This window comes from Mya arenaria, chromosome 17 (genome assembly GCF_026914265.1).
Source record: "Mya arenaria isolate MELC-2E11 chromosome 17, ASM2691426v1".
Classification (NCBI taxonomy): Eukaryota; Metazoa; Mollusca; class Bivalvia; order Myida; family Myidae; genus Mya; species Mya arenaria.
The window spans coordinates 14,864,751-14,887,326 of NC_069138.1; the positions used below are offsets into that span (position 1 = coordinate 14,864,751).

The window sequence follows — 22,576 nt, forward strand, 5'->3', positions numbered from 1 at the left end:
TAAAATATTACGCCAGTAACCAGCACAGCCAATTGATAAGAATGAAAGCAGTTTTCCATATCTGTAAACTATTCCTCCAGTAACGCCTTACATCCAACTGAGAACAATGGCAGGGGTTCTCCATATCTGGAAACTATTACTCCAGTAACTCCAAACAGCCAACTGAGAACAATGGCAGGGGTTCTCCATATTTGTAGACTATTACACAGTTACTCCTCCCAGCCAACTGAGAACAATGGCAGGGGTTCTCCATGTCTGTCAACTATTCCTAGAGTAACGCCTTACAGCCATCTGAGAACAATGGCAGGGGTTCTCCATATCTATGAACTATTACTCCAGTAATGCCTCACAGCCAGCTGAGAACAATGGTAGGGGTTCTCCATATTTGTAAACTATTCCTCCAGTAACGCCTTACAGCCAACAGAGAACAATGGCAGGGGTTCTCCATATCTGTAAACTATTTCTTCAGTAATGCCTTACAGCCAACTGAAAACAATGGCAGGGGTTCTCCATATCTGTAAAAACTATTCCTCGACTCGATAGAGCCTACTCCTTATTTGACACAGACTCGATGGAGTTTACTCCTTATTTGACACAGACTCGATAGAGCCTACTACTTATTTGACACAGACATGATGGAGCCTATTCCTTATTTGAAACAGACTTGAGGGAGCCTACTTCTTATCTGACACAGACTAAATGGAGCCTACTCCTTATTTGAAACAGACTCGATGGAGCCTACTTCTTATCTGACACAGACTAAATGGAGCCTACTTCTTGTTTAAAACAGACTCGATGGATCCTACTTCTTATTTGAAACAGACTCATGGAGCCTACTTCTTATCTGAAACAGACTTGATGGAGCCTATTCCTTAATTGACACAGAGTCGGTGGAGTTTTCTCCTTATTTGACACAGATTTGATGGAGCCTATTCCTTATTTGACACAGACTCAATGGAGTCTACTCCTTATTTGACACAGATTTGATGGAGTCTACTCCTTATTTGACACAGACTCGATGGAGTCTACTCCCTATTTGAACTGACAATTGGAGCATACTCCTCATCCTCACATAATCAACATTAGAATATCTAGCAGAGAATAGAAACATAGTTTGAAGATTCAAATCTGTATTTGAATACAAGACAAAATATCAAATAATTATACAAATCTTCTTGCTGGTCAATAAGGCAATAATATGTTGGTTTCCCTTGAACTATACATACATAGGTCAGACTGTTGGAGTTTGTTTTTTTCTATATACCAATAACCTTGATATCCAAACTGAAATACGCAGAATAAGTAAGAATATAAATTTGTTAATGAAGTTTTACCATAGATCAACTGCATTCTGTAAAAAAAAAAAAGTTATAACACAGAGGAATTTATAGGGCTTCTGACACAACCCCCCCCCCACCAAATCGTGTGCATCAGGAAACCAACATATTTTTGTTACACCTGATGAAAGCATAGTTTCATTTATAAAAGGAATGATATGTGTGCATTTTCTGAGGACGGAAACTTTACCTAGTAATAGTACATGTTAAATTAACAGACAAAAGTTCAATACAGTGGGTAAAATGACAGGACAGATCACTAATCATTGAATAAACGAGTCCTATTTAAATAAATGCTGGGACACATCACATAATTCCCTGATGTCGTTATACTTTGATTTCTGGTTAGCATTTGAAACAGGAGCTGTCGTAAGACAGCGCGCTTGACTATGCTGCTTTGAATTAGAATTAACAGTGAGTACAATAATTATGTAATAATTGCCTGTCAAAAGCAATAAAAAAATCTAATTAAAAAGTAAACAAGAACCGCGATGTGACAAAACCAGGTTTTTAATGATTGGCAGAAGAGACTCAGTTTCAACTGCTTTCTATTTTTTGTAACAGTGACCGTGATCCTAGAGGCCCAAAACACAATCCCATGGAAGTCCTCCGTAAACTTGTCCTATATACCAAGATTGGTCACACTATGTCAACCCTTACTAAAGTTATTCAGTACTAACAGTGACCTTGACCTAGACCATAACTCTCAGGGTCCAAAACACAATCCCATGAAAGGTCTCTATAAACTCTTCCTATATATCATGTTTGGTAACAATATGTTGACCCTTACATATATTCAATAACAACCATTTTTCTATTAATAGTAACTTTGACCTTGATCCTAGGGGCCTTAAACCCATTCCCATGAAAGGTCTCTATAAACTCTTCCTATATTACAAGTTTGGTCACTATATGTCATACTTAGCTAAAATTAATCGATACATAAGGTGAGTTTGATGCTGCCCTCCCACCAGTCCGTCCGAACAATGACGCAAGTCATTCAAATAACTTGATTTCCCTTTATAAAAACCTGGTGAAGAATATAAAAATGTGCCTGTCAAAAGAAATAATATATATACATATATTTTTGTTTTTGTAAAAATCAATCAAAGGCCATAATTTGTATTTTAGGGTTAAAATGGAGTTATGTAACCTTATTGTATGGAGTTATGTAACCTTACTGTGTGATGGTCCTGAACAACTGTGTGAAGTGTTAAGTCTATTGAATGAAGCTATAGAAGTTATTTATAAATATCCCAAGGATAATATGGAGTTATCTAACCTTATTATGTGATGACCCTGAACAACTACTAGTATTGAGTAAAAGGAATAAAGGGTATTGTGGTTATAAAAGAAAATCCCAACCTGCCCCACAACTTTAACCGGACGGCGATGCTGACACCAGGGCGAGTAGTAAAGCCCTCTTTATTCTTCGAATAGTCGAGCTAAAAATGTACAAATATGTACATACATGTAGCATACATACAGTAAGATTTGTCACTGATATATGATTGGCACATATAGACAAGCGGAAAATCCAATGATCAATTTGAAAAATACATAATATATGCAAATTAGGCCTAAGGCTATTAGCTATCCAGTCATTTCATAACTTATACAAGACACAACTTAACATGTATAAATCAATTGCTGAACGATATAACATTTTTGACTGCTTTTACGAAAATAGCACGTGCATTTTCAGATATTTGTGTTCAAGTAAAAATATAATATTATTTTATGAACAAGTTAAAGAATAATTGCAAAGATGATAAAGATTGGAATTCTATAAAAAAAAATTACCATGAACAAATAGCATACCACTAAATGAGTAATTGAAATGCGCCAGAGCCATCATCAATAACTTGTCTGTGAACTGTTCATGTGGCTTAAGTCTAAATGACCAATCAATAGTGGTCAATCAATCAGTAGGCCAGTAGGTCACATTTTAAACCTGCCTTTATGTATTGCATCCCTTGACAAGCTGTTAGTCCACAGCAAGTCATGGGAACTGTAACACATTGTACATAAAAGTACATAGGTATTTTTGACTGTAAATGCACAGAAAAAGGGCAAAATGAACAATAGAGTAGTTTTTCTTAATGCACCGGTGGAGGCAGTTCCATGAAGCATCATAGTAGCAGTTTTGTACCTTGAGTTCTACTGTTGTAAATCTCTCCTGTGTACAAAATTGGGCAAATGATCCATAATGAAACAGCAACAATCGCCCATCTGATATTCTGAACCAATTAACAATTAACTGCTTAAAATGAAAAAAGTACATACACTTCATACATGTCTGTCGTCTATCATGTAAAACACAAATCTTATCTCAGTTCATAATGAATGTAAAAATGTTGATGTAGATGATTAGTTGTAGTTAGATGATTAGTTGTAGTTTAAGTACAAAGTGATATAAATGTGGAGGGTGTAACATTACGTTGTTCCATTGCCTTGATTGAAATGTGTAATGCATAAAAACATAACCAGGAATAAATGTGTTTTTTAAATAAGAGTTTTGTCAAGAAAAATAAACTAAGTAAGATATAGACAAGGTAAGTTCCAAAGTGTAAAAGATTCTTATGCTTGACAATGCAATTTATGGCTTGATTCTTGTTGCTGAACATGAGATAAAGAAACAGCTGAAAACAAGGATCTTGTGTAATTCAATAGCACAATTACAACACTATCTATAACAAATGAAAATGTGGTGTTTTTTGAAAAAAAAGTATTAAAACTCAAAGATCAATGCAAATTTAACAATGAATTTATCCGGGTTGACTTCTCCAACTCTGATTCACTAGCACACAGTGAACATCTGAGGAATGAGAGGAAGTAGGGATGTTTAGTTGAGAAAGTACAGGCAAATACATATTGTAGACTGTGACTAGGGTGGACTGGTCATCACTTCTTCTTGCCTTTACTTGATGACATCACTTTCATTGCCCAGTCCATGCCATCCTGTTAAACCAATAATAATAATAATAATTATTATAATAATAATAATAATAATAATAATAATAATAATAATAGTAATAATAATAATAAAAATAATAATAATAATAAAAAAAAATAAAAAAAAAATAATAATAATAATAATAATAATAACAAGAGATGTTTGTCAAACATTATGCCCCCCATGAGTGCCATGTTGTCAAGAATATTTGGACAATTGAATGAAATAATTCATGGACCAAAATGACAGCTAATTTGTCATTGACATTGGATGCCTTTGAGGTAGTTTTAAGATTATGTCCGTTCAAAGTGTGGGAAAAGTAGGTACAGTTTTGAATCATGTTGAGATTACGACTGATATTCGAAGATAAACATGTATCCTCTTAGCAGCAGGAAATATATAAATATGATGTGATTTTAGTGACCAATATGAGTTGTGACCTTGACCTTTGACTCTACGATCTCAAAACCCATAGGGCTCATCTACTGGTCAGGCCCAACCTTCATGTTAAGTTTGTTGACAATAGGAATTGTTGAGTTATCACTCGGACAAGCTTTGGTCTACCGACGGATCGACCGACCTACCGACCGACATGAATTCTGTCAACGTACCTCATACAAACTGCCCTGCAGTATGTTGATGAACTCATGGTCAATATTCCTCCTACAAACTGCCCTACAGTATGTTGATGAACTCTCTGTCAAAGTACCTCATACAAACTGCCCTACAGTATGTTGATGAAGTCTGTCAACGTACCTCATACAAACTGCCCTACAGTATGGTCATGAACTCATGCTCAATATTCCTCCTACAAACTGCCCTACAGTATGTTCATGAGCTCATGGTCAATATTCCTCCTACAAACTGCCCTACAGAATGTTCATGAGCTCATGGTCTAAATTCCTCCTACAAACTGCCCTATAGTATGTTCATGAGCTCATGGTCAATATTCCTTCTACAAACTGCCCTACAGTATGTTGATGAGCTCATGATCAATATTCCTCCTACAAACTGCCCTACAGTATGTTCTTGAGCTCATGGTCAATATTCCTCCTACAAACTGCCCTACAGTATGTTGATGAGCTCATGGTCAATATTCCTCCTACAAACTGCCCTACAGTATGTTGATGAGCTCATGGTCAATATTCCTCCTACAAACTGCCCTACAGTATGTTGATGAGCTCATGGTCAATATTCCTCCTACAAACTGCCCTACAGTATGTTCATGAGCTCATGGTCAATATTCCTCCTACAAACTGCCCTACAGTTTGTTCATGAGCTCATGGTCAATATTCCTCCTACAAACTGCCCTACAGTATGTTGATGAGCTCATGGTCAATATTCCTCCTACAAACTGCCCTACAGTATGTTCATGAGCTCATGGTCAATATTCGTCCTACAAACTGCCCTACAGTATGTTCATGAGCTCATGGTCAAAATTCCTCCTACAAACTGCCCTACAGTATGTTCATGAACTCATGGTTAATATTCCTCCTACAGACTGCCCTATAGTATGTTCATGAACTCATGGTCAACATACCTTATACATACTGCCCTACAGTATGTTGGTGAATTTATCAACATACATGTCACCTTTAACATATCAATACCAAAACAGAACCTCTCCAGGACTTACAAGCTTACAGAAAGACAAGGCAGAAATCAAAGGAGTCATACCTTAACACCCTCGTTGGTGAGAGCACTGCAGGACTGTATCTGCCAAGATCGGTCCCGGATTCCATTAAGATCGAGCCCCTCTGCGACTTCTTTTTCGGAGGCAGCATTCACCAGGTCCTGTTTGTTAGCGTATACCAGCAGAGGCACACCACTCAACTTGCCCTCCTCCAGCAACTCATTCAACTCCTGAACAGGTAACACATGGCAATTTAAACAATTGATTATTATAAAGCTATACTCAAGATGGAACATTTAGTACATTAATTGCAATTCTGCACTGTAGGTAGAAAGACAAGTGAAGTACCTAAATATCTACTACAGGGATTGTCTTAAGCAATTGATGTTTTACAGCTATGTTCCTGATGCTATTTTTATAGCCATTGTACAGCCATTTTTACCACTATATTTCTAATGCCAAAGTGTATTTTCCCCAATCTAAAAGTAAAAAATCCTCAATTAATTGTTACAAAAAAAGAAGGTTGAAGTTAGACAATGGATAAGAAATTAGAGGCTTTTTTCTCTCAAAAGGCATCTACACACTACCATCCACATGTTTTTTGCAGTTTTGCTAGTTACAGTGATTTTTCCTTAGTGCAAACATATCTTTTTAATCTATTTTTTACAATACCCTGCGATATAAGCATATCGCACACTGCATTAATTTCTATAATTTGCCCCGTGTCCAGTCAATGCTTAATGCAGTGTTGTGAAGTGTTAATTAACATAAATAAAGGTAGCTGTTTTCAATTTCCTGAAGGCTACTTCTGTGCCCATGTCCTATAAATATAATTCTGGTCAGTTTTATTAGACTTATACAAACTCAACCCATAATCTACAAATGACTTGGTTCATACTCAAAAGGTTTGATTCCTGAAAACTAGTCTTTGCAACTGTACTGTGAAAGTTTCCAGACACTTTTGTCATCTTATTCGCACTAATCTAATTTTTGAATGCCCTTGTTAAACTTGTGTGAATGTGAATAAATAATATATTGAATACAATGAAGCGTATAATTTTATGATATTTATAAATGGTGGTTAAATATAGCTAGTGATGTTAAGGAGAATTTTCAACACAAAAACGAGGCAAGAAGGCCTTCAACCAGGCGCTGTGAACTTTGAACGTGTGTTTGATCCCAGTCACTTTCAATGGTGATTTTCCAAAAATCTTCAGATAGTAACATACATAAGAAACAACATATAATAAAACACCTTGCGCAATCATAATTTTTAAAATAAACATTAAATTCTTTTTTTTAATTAGTTTTGACATTTACAAAAATGTATGTAATAACCTCTGCTCTGATGAGTAAAAAAATGAACGGAGTTACAAATGCAAACTCTTCCTAAAGGCGTGAAAGCCCTTTTGCAGGTATAATTAACATAATGTAGTATCAATAAACTTATGTCCAAAAATGCTTTAACAAACACTCAATATTCCTGCGACCTAATTATCAAGTGTAGGGGATGAGATTGTTTACCCTCAAAATCAGGTGAAAGCCATTTTGCGAGCAAAGTACAATTTACAATCTTCTTTTTGTACCAGCGGCACCTGTTGCAATACCTGCATGTCGCAGTTAGCCACATCGTGGCAATATGCTTTATACATGTTTTTGGAAGTCGTGCCAGGTAGCAGCAGATGAATGCAGTGATACTCGCTCCACTGCGTTAGGTTACCGCGGAATATATCCCAAGAATTTACCGCAATGGCAAAAAGCGCGTGGCTGATAGTGTAATGTAATAAATGAGTAATAAATTGTTAATATGTAAATTTGCATATTTCCTACAATCATCTACACCTGAAAATTCAATATGCATGGAAGAATTGATCTAATTTGCAAAAGGAAATCTCTGCTATCAACATTTTCTTCTGTAAACTGAAGTAGTATATATTACTTATATTGAATGTTTTATTCCAAAGGCAAACCAATGACAGTACAGACTTTATCATATGTAAAACAATTACCTGTCCTGTCTCTTCAAATCTCTTCCGGTCTGAACTGTCTATAACATATATCTACAACAAAATAATTACAAATTACAAACTTTTCACATTTTGTCTAAGGGATTGCAACTAGTACATGAGGACCCCATTGGACTTCGGGGTAATTCAATACTTATTTAATACTTGAGTACTCAGATAAAAACAAACTAAAAATGTGGCAATGCAACGAAACAAGGTTTTAATATGGGCAATTAGAAAACATGGGCAATTAAAAATTATCACCACATAACTTTTTTGTATGAGAAAGGAAATAGTAACTGCCTATAGTATTTGGGCAAAAACCATTCTTCTATTTCTAGTTACAGTGACCTTGACCCCAACCCCCTCAACAGTTATCCCAGGATGGCTCTTCACATGAGCTACCTACACAATTATTTTCATCACTATCCATCAATTATTACTAAAGTAATTGGGCAAAACCATTTTTCTAATTATAGTAGCAGTGACCTTGACCCCTACCCCATCAAAAGCAATCCCAAGCTAGCTCTTCACATCAGCTTCCTCCACACAAACTTCATCACTATCCATCAATTCTTACTTAAGTAGTTGGTCGGAAACCATTTTTCTATTTTAATAACAGTGATCTTGAACTTGAACAGCAAGCCCAACCTAGCTCTTGACATAAGCTACCTAGAAATCAACTTGCATTATTATTTATCAATTCTTACATAGAAAATGGGGACCCCCTCAATAGCAACTCCAAGCTAGCTCTTCACATAAGCTACTTTTATACACACCAACTTTCATTACTATCCATCAATTCTTACTTCAGTTTTTGGGCAGAAACCATTCCCGCCCAGCCACCCGCCCGAACAACGACTTTCATCATTCTATTAACCAGGTTTCACTATGTGAAAACCTGGTTTATAAAAAGGACAAACCACTAATTCAATGAATGAAACACCACAAATTTAATTAATGAAACAACATTTTGTTTTTCTTTTTATTAATATTACTGATTTAGTACAAGTCAACACTTATTAAAGGATGAACATCACAGATGGAAATGGCCAATATAACAAGTCACAGGGTACATGAACATGTCTCTTCTGGAAACCAATTCAAGTATTGTCAAGTGCTTGATTGGAAGATTATCGGAGTACTCGAGAACCAATTTACTACTCGTTGCTATCCTTAGTTTTGAAACAACAAAATAATAAGAGCAAAGAAAAAATATCTGTTAAGTTGACGCCAGGGTATTGACTAGTTATTTTAATTGAGGTCAGTAGTAAATATTCAGGAATATGTTATATTTTGCAATGAATACTATTGTAATTTCAGTTTTACAGCAATTTATACAAGGCAGTCCAAAGGACGGCTATATCCCTCGCCGTTGTTTTTTAGTATATTTTGTTTTACTCGCAACCTGACTGGTACCTTGAATCTGACCTAAATTGTACACAATCACTGGTCAAGAGTGGGAATACAAGTTGTTTGATCGGTAACCTAAATATTCTTGGATATTTGAACATATAATAAAAGGATATTTGTTAAAGTTATTCATATTGTGTAGTGTAGGTAAGATCAATGTCAAGGTTATTTTGGCTTAAGTATTTTCGATAGAGTGATACATATACATTGTGGTGACGTCATAACATTGTTTTACTGCTTATGAAGAGAAAACTGTACATGTTATAAATTTATTATCACATTTGTGTCCATTGTCTTTTTAAATATTAAGCTTGTTGCACATCATGATAATGCTTGGTAGAGTGCACTAAGTATCAATCTATGCAACTTGTTTAACACTTTCAATTAACATTTAGATCTTATCCTCTATTTAGCATTGTCATAATATCATACATGTGATAATTTCTTGGGTCGATTCGGGGACACTCGTCGTAATGTCAACGCACACTAGGGGGTCCATGCCTCCCCTGGAATGTTTTTAAATGGGGAATGTCTGTGGTGCATTCTAGAGCATATCTGGGGCTATTTTAGGCATTTTTAACGTCGGGAAAATGTACCAATTTTAACTGCCAAGACATATTTTTACTTGACATGGTTTGTTTTTTTCTGCATTTTATTGAAAAAATAAAAACACCAGATATTTTCCCAGGCTTTAAATGAAGTGCTAACCAGGAGGATGCAGTCTACTTTCGGTTTCATCAAAACAGGAAATAAACAACTATACGGGCACCACCTGTTTTCCCGCGCTTTTGAGAACATGCATTACAAAATATTTATTTTTTCATCACATTTAAAACGTTTCCAATTTATGACACACAAGATTTTCCAGTCGGTGAGCTTTTTTCTGTTTGGAGATGCATATAACTTTGATAGAGACGTGTCAAGAATCGGCTGTATATAATCGGCGTAAAAATACACAACGATAGTTCGAAAAAAAGTTAAAAGCACTAAAATTCCTTATGGACGGGTAAGTTGTTTAAAGTCGTTTAAAGTATAACGACGTATCGACTTTGAAATTTGAATGGAATATGGGATGTTTTCCGGTAAAATGTGTGAAAAATACCAATTTATCAATTAAAAGCGATCATTCATAAGGCCCAACTAATCCATATGAAAACAATGAATTTGTATACAAGAACCCTCCCCGACTCGTTTAGCAACAATAGGCCAATAGATCAATTATCGGGTGATTGACGATGACCTCGACGACACATGTACCAATTAACGGATTAGTGTCAACATGTCCTGTGTTTTACGACCAGTGTCCCGGACAGGCAAAATAGCTGACTTACATTGTTACAATTAAGATAATCGATTCCGAGATCACATGTATGCATAATATGGACCCGAAACTTCATGATGGATTACTGGCACAAATTGCAATTGGTTCGAGTTCTTGGATCAAATTCAATTATTGTTGCTAAATGTATAAGGTCAATAAATCCAGTAAAAATTGACATGTCTACACTGCTAAATGTAAAAAGCCCGGACACAAGCATGTGTACTATGACCTTTAAATGTCATATGTGACCTTGACCATTGAAGTATGGACCCGGGTTAAGGTCACTGCACATCGTTTCAATGAGGACAACATTTGTACTAAGTAATATGGTAATCCATCAATGCGTAAGTAAGTTACAGCGCGGACACGAGCATGTGTACTCTGACCTTTAAATGTCTCGTGTGACCTTGACCTTTGAGGTATGGACCCGAGTCAAGGTCACTACATATTGTCTCAATGAGGACAACATTCGTACCAAATTATATGGTAATCCATTAATGCATAAGTAAGTTATAGCCCGGACATAAAATGTTACAGCCAGACGGACGGACAAAGTGCATTCCTATAATCCCCTCCCCATTCCGTGGCAGGGGATCAAAAATAGTTGATCAATTCAACAAAATTGAACAAATGTACACGATAAGTTATGGTAAGTTTGTTTATTCATATTTCACTTATATGATACAAATTAATTGAATTTTTTTCAAATCTATTTTGTACTGTAGACTGTTCATCAATGCTATAACTGAATTTATATAATGTTCCAAAAATCCTATAAAACAACTTGGCCACCATAACAGAAACTGTATTCACTTACCAATACATCAGTGTTTTCAAAGTAGTTTTTCCAGTAAGGTCTAATTTTTCTCTGCCCCCCAATATCCCATACGTTTAGCCGGAATCCAGCTGATTGCACTGTTTTTATATTAAAACCCTGAAAGACAAGTTGTTTATATTCATCTATCAAACTGAAATGATAATCAACAAGAGGGCCAAGATGGACCTATATCGCTCACCTGAGTAAAACTTTGTGCTATAGACTTGTTGATAATTAAAGGGGCAATAACAGGGATTTGGCTTCTCTGATGTAGTATGCCCATTCACATTCGCACCAAATTGTGTGATGACTGGACAAATGCTTAAAAAGTTGTTGATAGGAAAAGAGCAATTCTAGGTATAACTACAGCAATTTTGCTAATTATCAAACACGTTTATACACATTCTGACCAAATTTGGTAATGATTATATTGACTATTGTTGTAGCGTTTGGGGGAAAAGAAAGTAAACGCATATGTAACAAATCACCATGCTTCAAAAAAGAGCTGCAAAAATTATTCTCTTTAAGCCTATAAGAATGCCATCGCATGAATTATTTAAAAAATTTGAATGGCTTCAATTTGAATTGCATTGCAATTTGCATTGCAGATATCAAACAGCTGTTATGGTATATAAATCTATTAATAATCTTACACCGAGTTATATAAGAGACATTATTAAGATATCTAGCAATACAAGAAATGGATTACGATCTTCTACGCGACAAGACATTGCTCACATTTGACATAAAACAAAATACAAGAAGCACTCGTTTGCATTGCTACAGAGGGAAAGTTTGGAATTTTTTACCAGAAGAAATATCTAAGTCTAAAACGGAAAAGACATTAAAAACCTGCTGCAAGAAGTTCTTTTTACATCATCAATCGCAAAAACTGTTGTAAAAAATTGTATGCATAATTCCATGCATACTGGTATAGTTAATACATTATGTATACGTTGAGTAAGGTGTTAAATAAATGTGTGACTGTCCTACTTACTCAGTTAAACAATTTTGATGAGATTTCTTGTTAACATTTAGGTACAAACTGATGTATTGTCAAGCATAGATGTGTTAAAATAATGTATTATATTCATGTTTCTTTATGTTTTTGCATTTTGTACCTTTATGAAATGACATAAATTTTTGCTTACAATTCCATTCTAAGCATTTTTACATGTCAAAACAATCATTTATTCCAGTTATAGGCCATGATGAAAAAAAATAATGTAATAATGCTTTTTAACAATATGTATTCTTTGCGGTACTGAAATGTCTTTTCTCATTTGTGTTTTGAATATTATTTGCATCACATCTTTTTAGTGTGTTTGTGTGTGTGCGTGTGTGTTCTTTCAGATTAGGCCGCATTGTAAATAAGAAGCATGTTATGTTTATTCATAATATGATGCCTATGTCTTTATGTGTTAACTTCTTTAAACAGGGATGGTAAAATTCCGGATTAATCCGGAATTCCGGATTTAAGGTCTCGCGGATCGATTTTGAGATTAATGTAAATCCGTTAAGTTTTTTCTAGGGGGGGAGGGGTACAGGGAGCGATTCTAGCTCAGATCGAACAATATGGGTACGAAAGGTGAGTTTTCCGGAAGTGTAAAGCCGGAAATTATCGAACCTATTTACGTCTTGGCAGTCGAGCTATATGATTGGTTAAGCTATCATCGGGTGATTACGGAAATTACCGATGGGACTAGAAGACAGTATCCGGATATGACAGACGACGAAGACGAATAAACGAGTATTGGAAAAAAAACGACCACCACCAACTTCTAAAAACATTGATTCGTCGATTTAAAGGTATATTTGCTATTTATTTTTAAGAGAAATTCCCGAAACGCTTTTTTTAAGTTAATAGAATGTGATCAAACTGAGAATGGCTTTTACGCATGTAGCAATATTTCGGACATTGCGATTCGGATTGTGTCATAATAATCGATTTTTATTTTACAAATTTTATTTGACCGATTGAAGTTTACGCTGTTAAACTGTTTCTTTATTGTTCCCATAATGTTTGAAGCATTGTTCTCAATAAGAAGTGGCTGTTGACTATATATAATGGAAGGTTCAAATGAAAATTAAAAAAAAATGAATACATATTTTGTAGTAGTAATATATATATTAAGTAGGAGCAGTCAGTTTATTTTCTATTTAAGACAGTTTAAAAAAACTTCTTGAGGACCCAGTTTGAGTGAGATTTAATTTCTATAGTTGTAATTTGAATTTCCAGGTATGTTGATCGTTCCAAAAGTCAGGGATGAACAGACTCCTCGGCCAGTGCATCCAGTTGTTCCTGTCAATGACTGACAATTCAATCCAGAGGCCATGATACTTGGATTTATGGCTGAACATGACCTTCCATACTCCCTGGCACCACATGTAGTGAGTCTTACTTAAGACACTTGCCAAAGATACAAAAGCTCTCAGCGAATTAAAACTTCAAAGGTGTACAGCATCATATAAGATGACTTAGGGAGAGGCAGGCCATTTCAATGATGAACTTGTGGAGGAGATAAGTGAAACTCGGTTTTGTTTGAACTTAGACGGGTCAACAAACACAAACAATGAGAAAACTGTTGCAGCTATTTTTCTGCTAGAAAGAAATAGTGTTGAGACATTTGGCCTCCTTAAAAATCACAAGGGCTGATTCTGAATCAATTTTCAAGGAATTTGAAAGCCTGTTTGCGAGACTTGAACTGACGTGGGACAATCTGGACAATCTAATTTGTGTGCTACTGGACTCATGTAACACCATGAGGGGAAATTGTTTTGGCTTTGAGACCAGAATACGTCAACTTGTCCCTCACTTCATAGACATTGATGGCGACACAGTCCAACATGACCACAACGGCTCACTGCCAAAGCATTTACAGTCCCGTTTGGATATTACTTGGAATAATAATTAATAATATTATATTCTCATCAAATGTGCAGATAATGGAATAAATACTCTTTATGATATATATATATATATATAAAAATTGAATAAATAACACTTTTACAATAAACATTTGCAAGCTTGATAATTGATATGTTGTTCATTATTATAAATCAAACATCCCACAGTGTAGACTGTTCATACACAGGCATTTGATCATAGCCAGTTGAGTTTTATGGGAAGTGGACAACTGAACCAAAATGTCAGGTACATGTCTTATGCCTGTGACTTCAGGTAAAAAAGTAAATTTAACTTTGTTTGAAGACAAAGGTGTTTAACTTCATTGCTAAGATTCCTGATAATTGTTCTGATTGCAGATGTCTCCTGTTGAACATAATTATATCTACCAAACCGAAAGGTGTACTCCTTGAACACTATTCTAAGGCAAAAAAGGGTATGAGAAACCCTGAAATACTGAAAGCTTCGGGGGGCTTTGCCCCCCTTGTCCCCCCACAGGGCTTTGCTCTGGACCCATCGGGGGCCTTTAGCGGCCCCTTGAACCCCACGCAGACATTTTCAGGATTGGCAACTTGGCTCTGTTATCATCCCTGTTTAAATAAAGTAATTATTATTAGACAAAGGGTTCAAAAGTAATTGATTGGATTACATGCTGAATGGTGCCTGTCTGCCCTTACATACACCATAGATGGAACTATTATATGTCAATTTTTTTTAAACAGGTGTGTAAAAACATGACAATATTTAGGTTGGATTTATATAACTCGTCACAAAAAATCATAATTTACTATGAATAAGTTCATAAAGTTTGAAGTTGGTACCTTCAATGATTTGAAAACAATAAAATAACAATAAAAACCCCAAAGGGCCTCAACTCTGTGATAAAGCATTAATAAAAAAAATGTTGCAATTTAAACATATCTTTACAAATGACGATGCCTTGTTTTATATTTGTAAAGGGTCATGCAATGAAGCTACCTGTAAAGTTTCAGCCAAATTGGCCTGGTAGTTTCAGAGGAGCTGTTTTTTAAAGCAAAACAGGAAGTTGGCCAGATAGTTGTTGTTGTTGATCAATCGTGACCCCTTGTTGTATTTCTGTAGAGGGACACCCAAGGAAGCTTCCTGTGAAGTTTCATTGAATTTGGCAATTTCAGCGGAGATGTTTTTTAAGCAATTGTTGAAGGACGGATGGATGACGGACAAAGACCGATCACAATAGTGATCTTATAAATCACATGGTGAGCTTATAGAAAGTCAGATGTTGAAATTTGATGTTAAACCAATATCCTGTTTGGCATGCATGTTTGTACCTGTGTTGGTGAGATGTCAGAGGCATGTTTGTTTGATCCTTTGTAGGTGGGATGTCCGAGGCATGTTTGTTTGAACCTTTGTAGGTGTGATGTCCGAGGCATGTATGTTTGTACCAGTGTAAGAGTGATGTCAGAGGCATGTATGTTTGTACCAGTGTAAGTGAGATGTCAGAGGCATGTATGTTTGTACCTGTGTAGGTGTGATGTCAGAGGCATGTATGTTTGTACCAGTGTAAGTAAGATGTCAGAGGCATGTATGTTTGTACCTGTGTAAGTGAGATGTCAGAGGCATGTATGTTTGTACCAGTGTAAGTGAGATGTCCGAGGCATGTATGTTTGTACCAGTGTAAGAGTGATGTCAGAGGCATGTATGTTTGTACCAGTGTAAGTGAGATGTCAGAGGCATGTATGTTTGTACCTGTGTAGGTGTGATGTCAGAGGCATGTATGTTTGTACCAGTGTAAGTAAGATGTCAGAGGCATGTATGTTTGTACCTGTGTAAGTGAGATGTCAGAGGCATGTATGTTTGTACCAGTGTAAGTGAGATGTCAGAGGCATGTATGTTTGTACCAGTGTAAGTGAGATGTCAGAGGCATGTATGTTTGTACCTGTGTAAGTGAGATGTCAGAGGCATGTATGTTTGTACCTGTGTAAGTGAGATGGATGTCAGAGGCATGTATGTTTGTACCTGTGTAAGTGAGATGTCAGAGGCATGTATGTTTGCACCAGTGTAAGTGTGATGTCAGAGACATGTATGTTTGTACCTGTGTAAGTGAGATGTCAGAGGCATGTATGTTTGCACCAGTGTAAGTGAGATGTCAGAGACATGTATGTTTGTACCAGTGTAAGTGAGATGTCAGAGGCATGTATGTTTGCACCAGTGTAAGTGAGATGTCAGAGGCATGTATGTTTGCACCAGTGTAAGTGTGATGTCAGAGACATGTATGTTTGTACCTGTGTAAGTGAGATGTCAGAGACATGTATGTTTGTACCAGTGTAAACATGTATGTTTGTACCAGTGTAAGTGAGATGTCAGAGGCATGTATGTTTGCACCAGTGTAAGTGAGATGTCAGAGACATGTATGTTTGTACCAGTGTAAGTGAGATGTCAGAGGCATGTATGTTTGCACCAGTGTAAGTGAGATGTCAGAGGCATGTATGTTTGCACCAGTGTAAGTGTGATGTCAGAGACATGTATGTTTGTACCTGTGTAAGTGAGATGTCAGAGACATGTATGTTTGCACCAGTGTAAGTGTGATGTCAGAGGCATGTATGTTTGCACCAGTGTAAGTGAGATGTCAGAGACATGTATGTTTGTACCAGTGTGAGTGAGATGTCAGAGGCATGTATGTTTGCACCAGTGTAAGTGAGATGTCAGAGGCATGTATGTTTGCACCAGTGTAAGTGAGATGTCAGAGGCATGTATGTTTGCACCAGTGTAAGTGTGATGTCAGAGGCATGTATGTTTGCACCAGTGTAAGTGAGATGTCAGAGACATGTATGTTTGTACCTGTGTAAGTGAGATGTCAGAGGCATGTATGTTTGCACCAGTGTAAGTGAGATGTCAGAGGCATGTATGTTTGTACCTGTCTAAGTGTGATGTCTGAGGCATGTATGTTTGTACCTGTGTAAGTGTGATGTCTGAGGCATGTATGTTTATACCTGTGTAAGTGTGATGTCAGACGCATGTATGTTTGTTCCTATGTTGGTGAGATGTAAGAGGCATGTATGTTTGTACCTGTGTAGATGTGATGTCAGAGGCATTATGTTTTTACCTGTGTAAGTGTGATATCAGAGACATGTATGTTTGTACCTGTGTAGGTGTGATGTCAGAGGCATGTATGATTGTACCTGTGTAAGTGTGATGTCCGAGGCATGTATGTTTGTACCTGTGTAGGTGTGATGTCTGTGGCATGTATGTTTGTACCTGTATACGTGTGATGTCCGAGGCATGTATGCTTGCACCTGTGAAGGTGTGATGTCCGAGGCATGTATGCTTGTACCTGTGTAGATGTGACATCAGAGGCATTTATGTTTGTACCTGTGTAGGTGTGATGTCTGTGGCATGTATGTTTGTACCTGTGTAGGTGTGTTGTCCGAGGCATATATGCTTGTACCTGTGTAGATGTGATGTCCGAGGTATGTATGTTCGTACCTGTGTTGGTGGGATGTCAGAGGCATGTATGTTTGTACCTGTGTTGGAGGGATGTCAGAGGCATGTATGTTTGTACCTGTGTAGTTGTGATGTCAGAGGAATGTGTGTGTGTACATAAAAAAATATATGCAGGTTTGTGATATATCTTATGTCAGATGTTGTTTTTTTTACCTGTGTAGGCGTTATGTGACTTATGTCCTCAGATGCAAGGGCTTTAAGAATAGTTGTCTTCCCAGCGTTGTCCAACCCCAATAGTAGGATTCGCATCTCCTTTTCCCCACCTGATTTTAACTTCCGTAACAATGCTAACAACCCCTGCAATGAAAAAAAAGAGTGTCAACTTTAATGCAATTATAAGGCATTTCAATGCAGAATACCTATCTACTTCACAGCTTTCCTGATGAGAAGTGATCTTTGCCACTAAGTTTAAAAAAACTTAATTTCAGTTTGTATATTTTTAAGACTTTTATTTAATATATCATTGCTTAGTTAAAGCTTATTTCAGATTAAAACACAATTAACTTGGGATCAATATGATAGGGACTAGTCACAATGAACCTGAGATCAATATGATAGAGACTGGTCGCAATGAAACTGGGATAAGTATGATAGAGACTGGTCGCAATGGAACTGGGATGAATATGATAGAGACTGGTCACAATGAAACTTGGGTAAGTATGATAGAGACTGGTCGCAATGGAACTGGGATGAATATGATAGAGACTGGTCACAATGAACCTGAGATCAATATGATAGAGACTGGTCGCAATGAAACTTGGATAAATATGATAGAGACTGATCGCAATGAACCTGGGATCAATATGATAGAGACTGGTCGCAATGAACCTGAGATCAATATGATAAAGACTGGTCGCAGCGAAACTGGGGTCAATATGATGAAGACTGGTCGCAATGAACCTGAGATCAATATGATAGGGACTTGTCGCAATGAACCTAGGGTCAATATGATTGAGAATGGCTGCAATGAACCTAGGGTCAATTTGATAGAGACTGGTCACACTGAACCTAGGGTCAATATGATAGAGACTGGTCGCAGTGAACCTGGGATCAATATGATAGACTGGTGACAATGAACCTGAGATAAATATGATAGTGACTGGTGGCAATGAACCTGAGATCAATATGATAGTGACTGGTGGCAATGAACCTGAGATAAATATGATAGTGACTGGTGGCAATGAACCTGAGATAAATATGATAGTGACTGGTGGCAATGAACCTGAGATAAATATGATAGTGACTGGTGGCAATGAACCTGAGATAAATATGATAGTGACTGGTGGCAATGAACCTGAGATAAATATGATAGTGACTGGTGGCAATGAACCTGAGATAAATATGATAGTGACTGGTGGCAATGAACCTGAGATAAATATGATAGTGACTGGTCGCAGTGAACCTGAGATCAATATGATAGAGACTGGTCGCAGTGAACCTGGGATCAATATGATAGACTGGTCGCAATGAAACTGTGATGAATATGATAGGGACTGGTCGCAATGAACCTAGGGTCAACATGCAAATATCAAACAGCTTTATGTATATAAATCTATTAACAATCTTACACCGAGTTATATAAGAGACATTATAAAGTTATCAAACAATACAAGATATGGATTGTGATCTTCTACGCGACAAGACATTGCCCACATTCGACATAAAACTCAATACAAGAAACACTCGTTTGCATGCTACAGTGGGACAGTTTGGAACTCTTTACGAGAACGAATACGTAAATCGAACACGGAAAAGTCATTTAAAGCCTGCTGCAAGAAGTTCTTTTTACATCATCAATTGCAAAAACCGTTGTAAGAATTGTACGCAAAATTCCATGACTATTGTTTTTACATTATATATATCTCGAGTAAGGTGTTAATATATCTCGAGTAAGGTGTTAAATACATGTGTGACTGTCCTACTTACTCAGTTAATAAATTTTAATGATACGATTTGTTAACCTTTAGGTACAAATTGATGTATTGTTCGGCATTTATGTTATAATTAATGTATTATATTCATGTTTCTTTATGTTTTCGTATAACATTTTAATACATACCCTTTTGAAATAACATAGATTTATTGCTTGCGTTTTTATTCTAAGCGTTTATGTGTGTGTATGTTTCTTTCAGAAGGCCATATTGTAAATAAGTCGTGTGTTATGTTTGTTTATAATATGATGCCTATGTCTTAATGTGTTACCTTCTTTAAATAAAGTTATTATAATTATGATAGGGACTGGTCGCAATGAACCTAGGGTCAATATGATAGAGACTGGTCACACTGAACCTAGGGTCAATATGATATAGACTGGTCGCAACGAACTGAGGATCAATATGATAGAGACTGGTCGCAATGAACCTGGGATAAATATGATAGTGACTGGTGGCAACGAACCTCAGATCAATATGATAGAGACTGGTCGCAATGAACCTGGGATCAATATGATAGAGACTGGTCGCAATGAACCTGGGATCAATATGATAGAGACTGGTCACAATGAACCTGGGATCAATATGATAGTGACTGGTGACAATGAACCTCAGATCAATATGATAGAGACTGGTCGCAATGAACTTGGGATCAATATGATAGTGACTGGTGACAATGAACCTCAGATCAATATGATAGAGACTGGTCGCAATGAACCTGGGATCAATATGATAGTGACTGGTGACAATGAACCTCAGATCAATATGATAGAGACTGGTCGCAATGAACCTGGGATCAATATGATAGTGACTGGTGGCAATGAACCTCAGATCAATATGATAGAGACTGGTCGCAATGAACCTGGGATCAATATGATAGAGAGTGGTCGCAATGAACCTGGGATGAATATGATAGAGACTGGTCGCAATGAACCTGGGATCAATATGATAGTGACTGGTGGCAATGAACCTGAGATCAATATGATAGAGACTGGTCGCAGTGAACCTGAGATCAATATGATAGAGACTGGGCACAATGAACCTGAGATCAATATGATAGTGACTGGTGGCAATGAACCTCAGATCAATATGATAGTGACTGGTGGCAATGAACCTGAGATAAATATGATAGTGACTGGTGACAATGAACCTCAGATCAATATGATAGAGACTGGTCGCAATGAACCTGGGATCAATATGATAGTGACTGGTGGCAATGAACCTCAGATCAATATGATAGGGACTGGTCGCAATGAACCTGGGATCAATATGATAGTGACTGGTGGCAATGAACCTGAGATCAATATGATAGAGACTGGTCGCAATGAACCTGGGATCAATATGATAGTGACTGGTGGCAATGAACCTGAGATCAATATGATAGGGACTGATCGCAATGAACCTAGGTTCAATATGATTGAGGTTGACCAGTGGCAATGAACGTAGGGACTATATGATAGGGATTGGTGGCAATGAAAATGGGATAAATATGATGGAGACTGGTCGCAACGAACTGAGGATCAATATGATAAGGACTTGTCAAAATAAATGTACTTTAAATAACAAAATTGTATAATTGCAAAAGAAAATAAACGCATAGAAGGGTTTACAGCACAATCTCCTTATTTTCCCTGTAGAACACCCATAAAAGCCTCCAATTGAATATTTATAAAACTTAAATTGTTTTTTAAAACAAGAGGGCCATGATGGCCCTAAATCATTCACCTGAGTTAAAGAGTTTAACCTTTGTAATCAATATAGCTTGATATTTGTTCTCAAAGAATATTGAAAAACATACTGGTCAAACACGTTGCCTGGATAATCACTGACAGGACTTGTCACAGTTGCCTGCACACTGACAGGACTTGTCACAGTTTCCTGCACACTGACAGGACCTGTCAATTGACTGCACACTGACAGGATTTTGTTCAGTTGCCCACACACTGACAGGACTTGATGATTTACTGCACACTGACAGAATTTGATTCTCATACCTGCACACTGACAGGACTTTGTTTAGTTACCTGCACACTGACAGGACTTGATAACTGACTGCACACTGACAGCACTTGGTACAGATACCTGCACACTGACAGGACTTTTTCAGTTGCCTGCGCACTGACAGGACTTTGTTCAATTGCCTGCACACTGACAGAACTTCATTCAATTGCCTGCACACTCACAAAACTATGTTAAATTGCTTGCACACTGAAAGAACTTTTAGTATAGATACACAAACAACTGACAGGACTTCGTTCAATTGCCTGCACACTGACAAAACTATGTTAAATTGCTTGCACACTGAAAGAACTTTTAGGATAGATACACAAACAACAAACAGTGCACCATCCAATAAAATCAATAAACTGCCTTAAGCTCTAAAAATCAAATATCAAAACACATTGAACATCTTCAACTACTATTACTGCTTCTTCCATCTAGGACGACATCACCATCCTTCAAATATTCATTAACAAAATTTGTTTTATATTTTATAAGGCTTATTCACTATCCACACAGAAGATATGATTGTAGCTTAGAATAATTTACTTGAAGTTTACAATAATCTACATGAAGTTTAATGGAAAAGTATGATTATTAAATTTATTATTATGTAAAAATGAGATTTCTTCTAAAGATTAAAGTGTATAATAATCTATGAACCTAAAAAAGAACAATACTTACCTTAGAAGTGACTATGTTGAAGACTTAATAAAATTTGAAATCTATGCCCTTGTTACTAAAAATAGGAAGTAGTGGAATCTCCAACAAAG

General features: G+C 36.6%; 1 protein-coding gene across 1 annotated transcript in view; it reads right to left on the reverse strand.

Moving 5' to 3' along the window:
- Nucleotides 1-1,113: 1,113 nt before the first annotated feature.
- The window catches only part of LOC128224069 (ADP-ribosylation factor-like protein 3), a 28,474-nt gene continuing 7,011 nt past the window's right edge, over nucleotides 1,114-22,576 (reverse strand). Inside the window, exons 2-6 of the mRNA XM_052933707.1 lie at nucleotides 18,025-18,168; nucleotides 11,484-11,600; nucleotides 7,936-7,986; nucleotides 5,971-6,156; nucleotides 1,114-4,298 (exon numbers count right to left, since the gene is read on the reverse strand). Of these exons, the coding sequence (XP_052789667.1) occupies nucleotides 4,242-4,298; nucleotides 5,971-6,156; nucleotides 7,936-7,986; nucleotides 11,484-11,600; nucleotides 18,025-18,168 (555 nt within the window). The 3' untranslated portion in view covers nucleotides 1,114-4,241. The remainder of the gene's footprint in view (nucleotides 4,299-5,970; nucleotides 6,157-7,935; nucleotides 7,987-11,483; nucleotides 11,601-18,024; nucleotides 18,169-22,576) is intronic.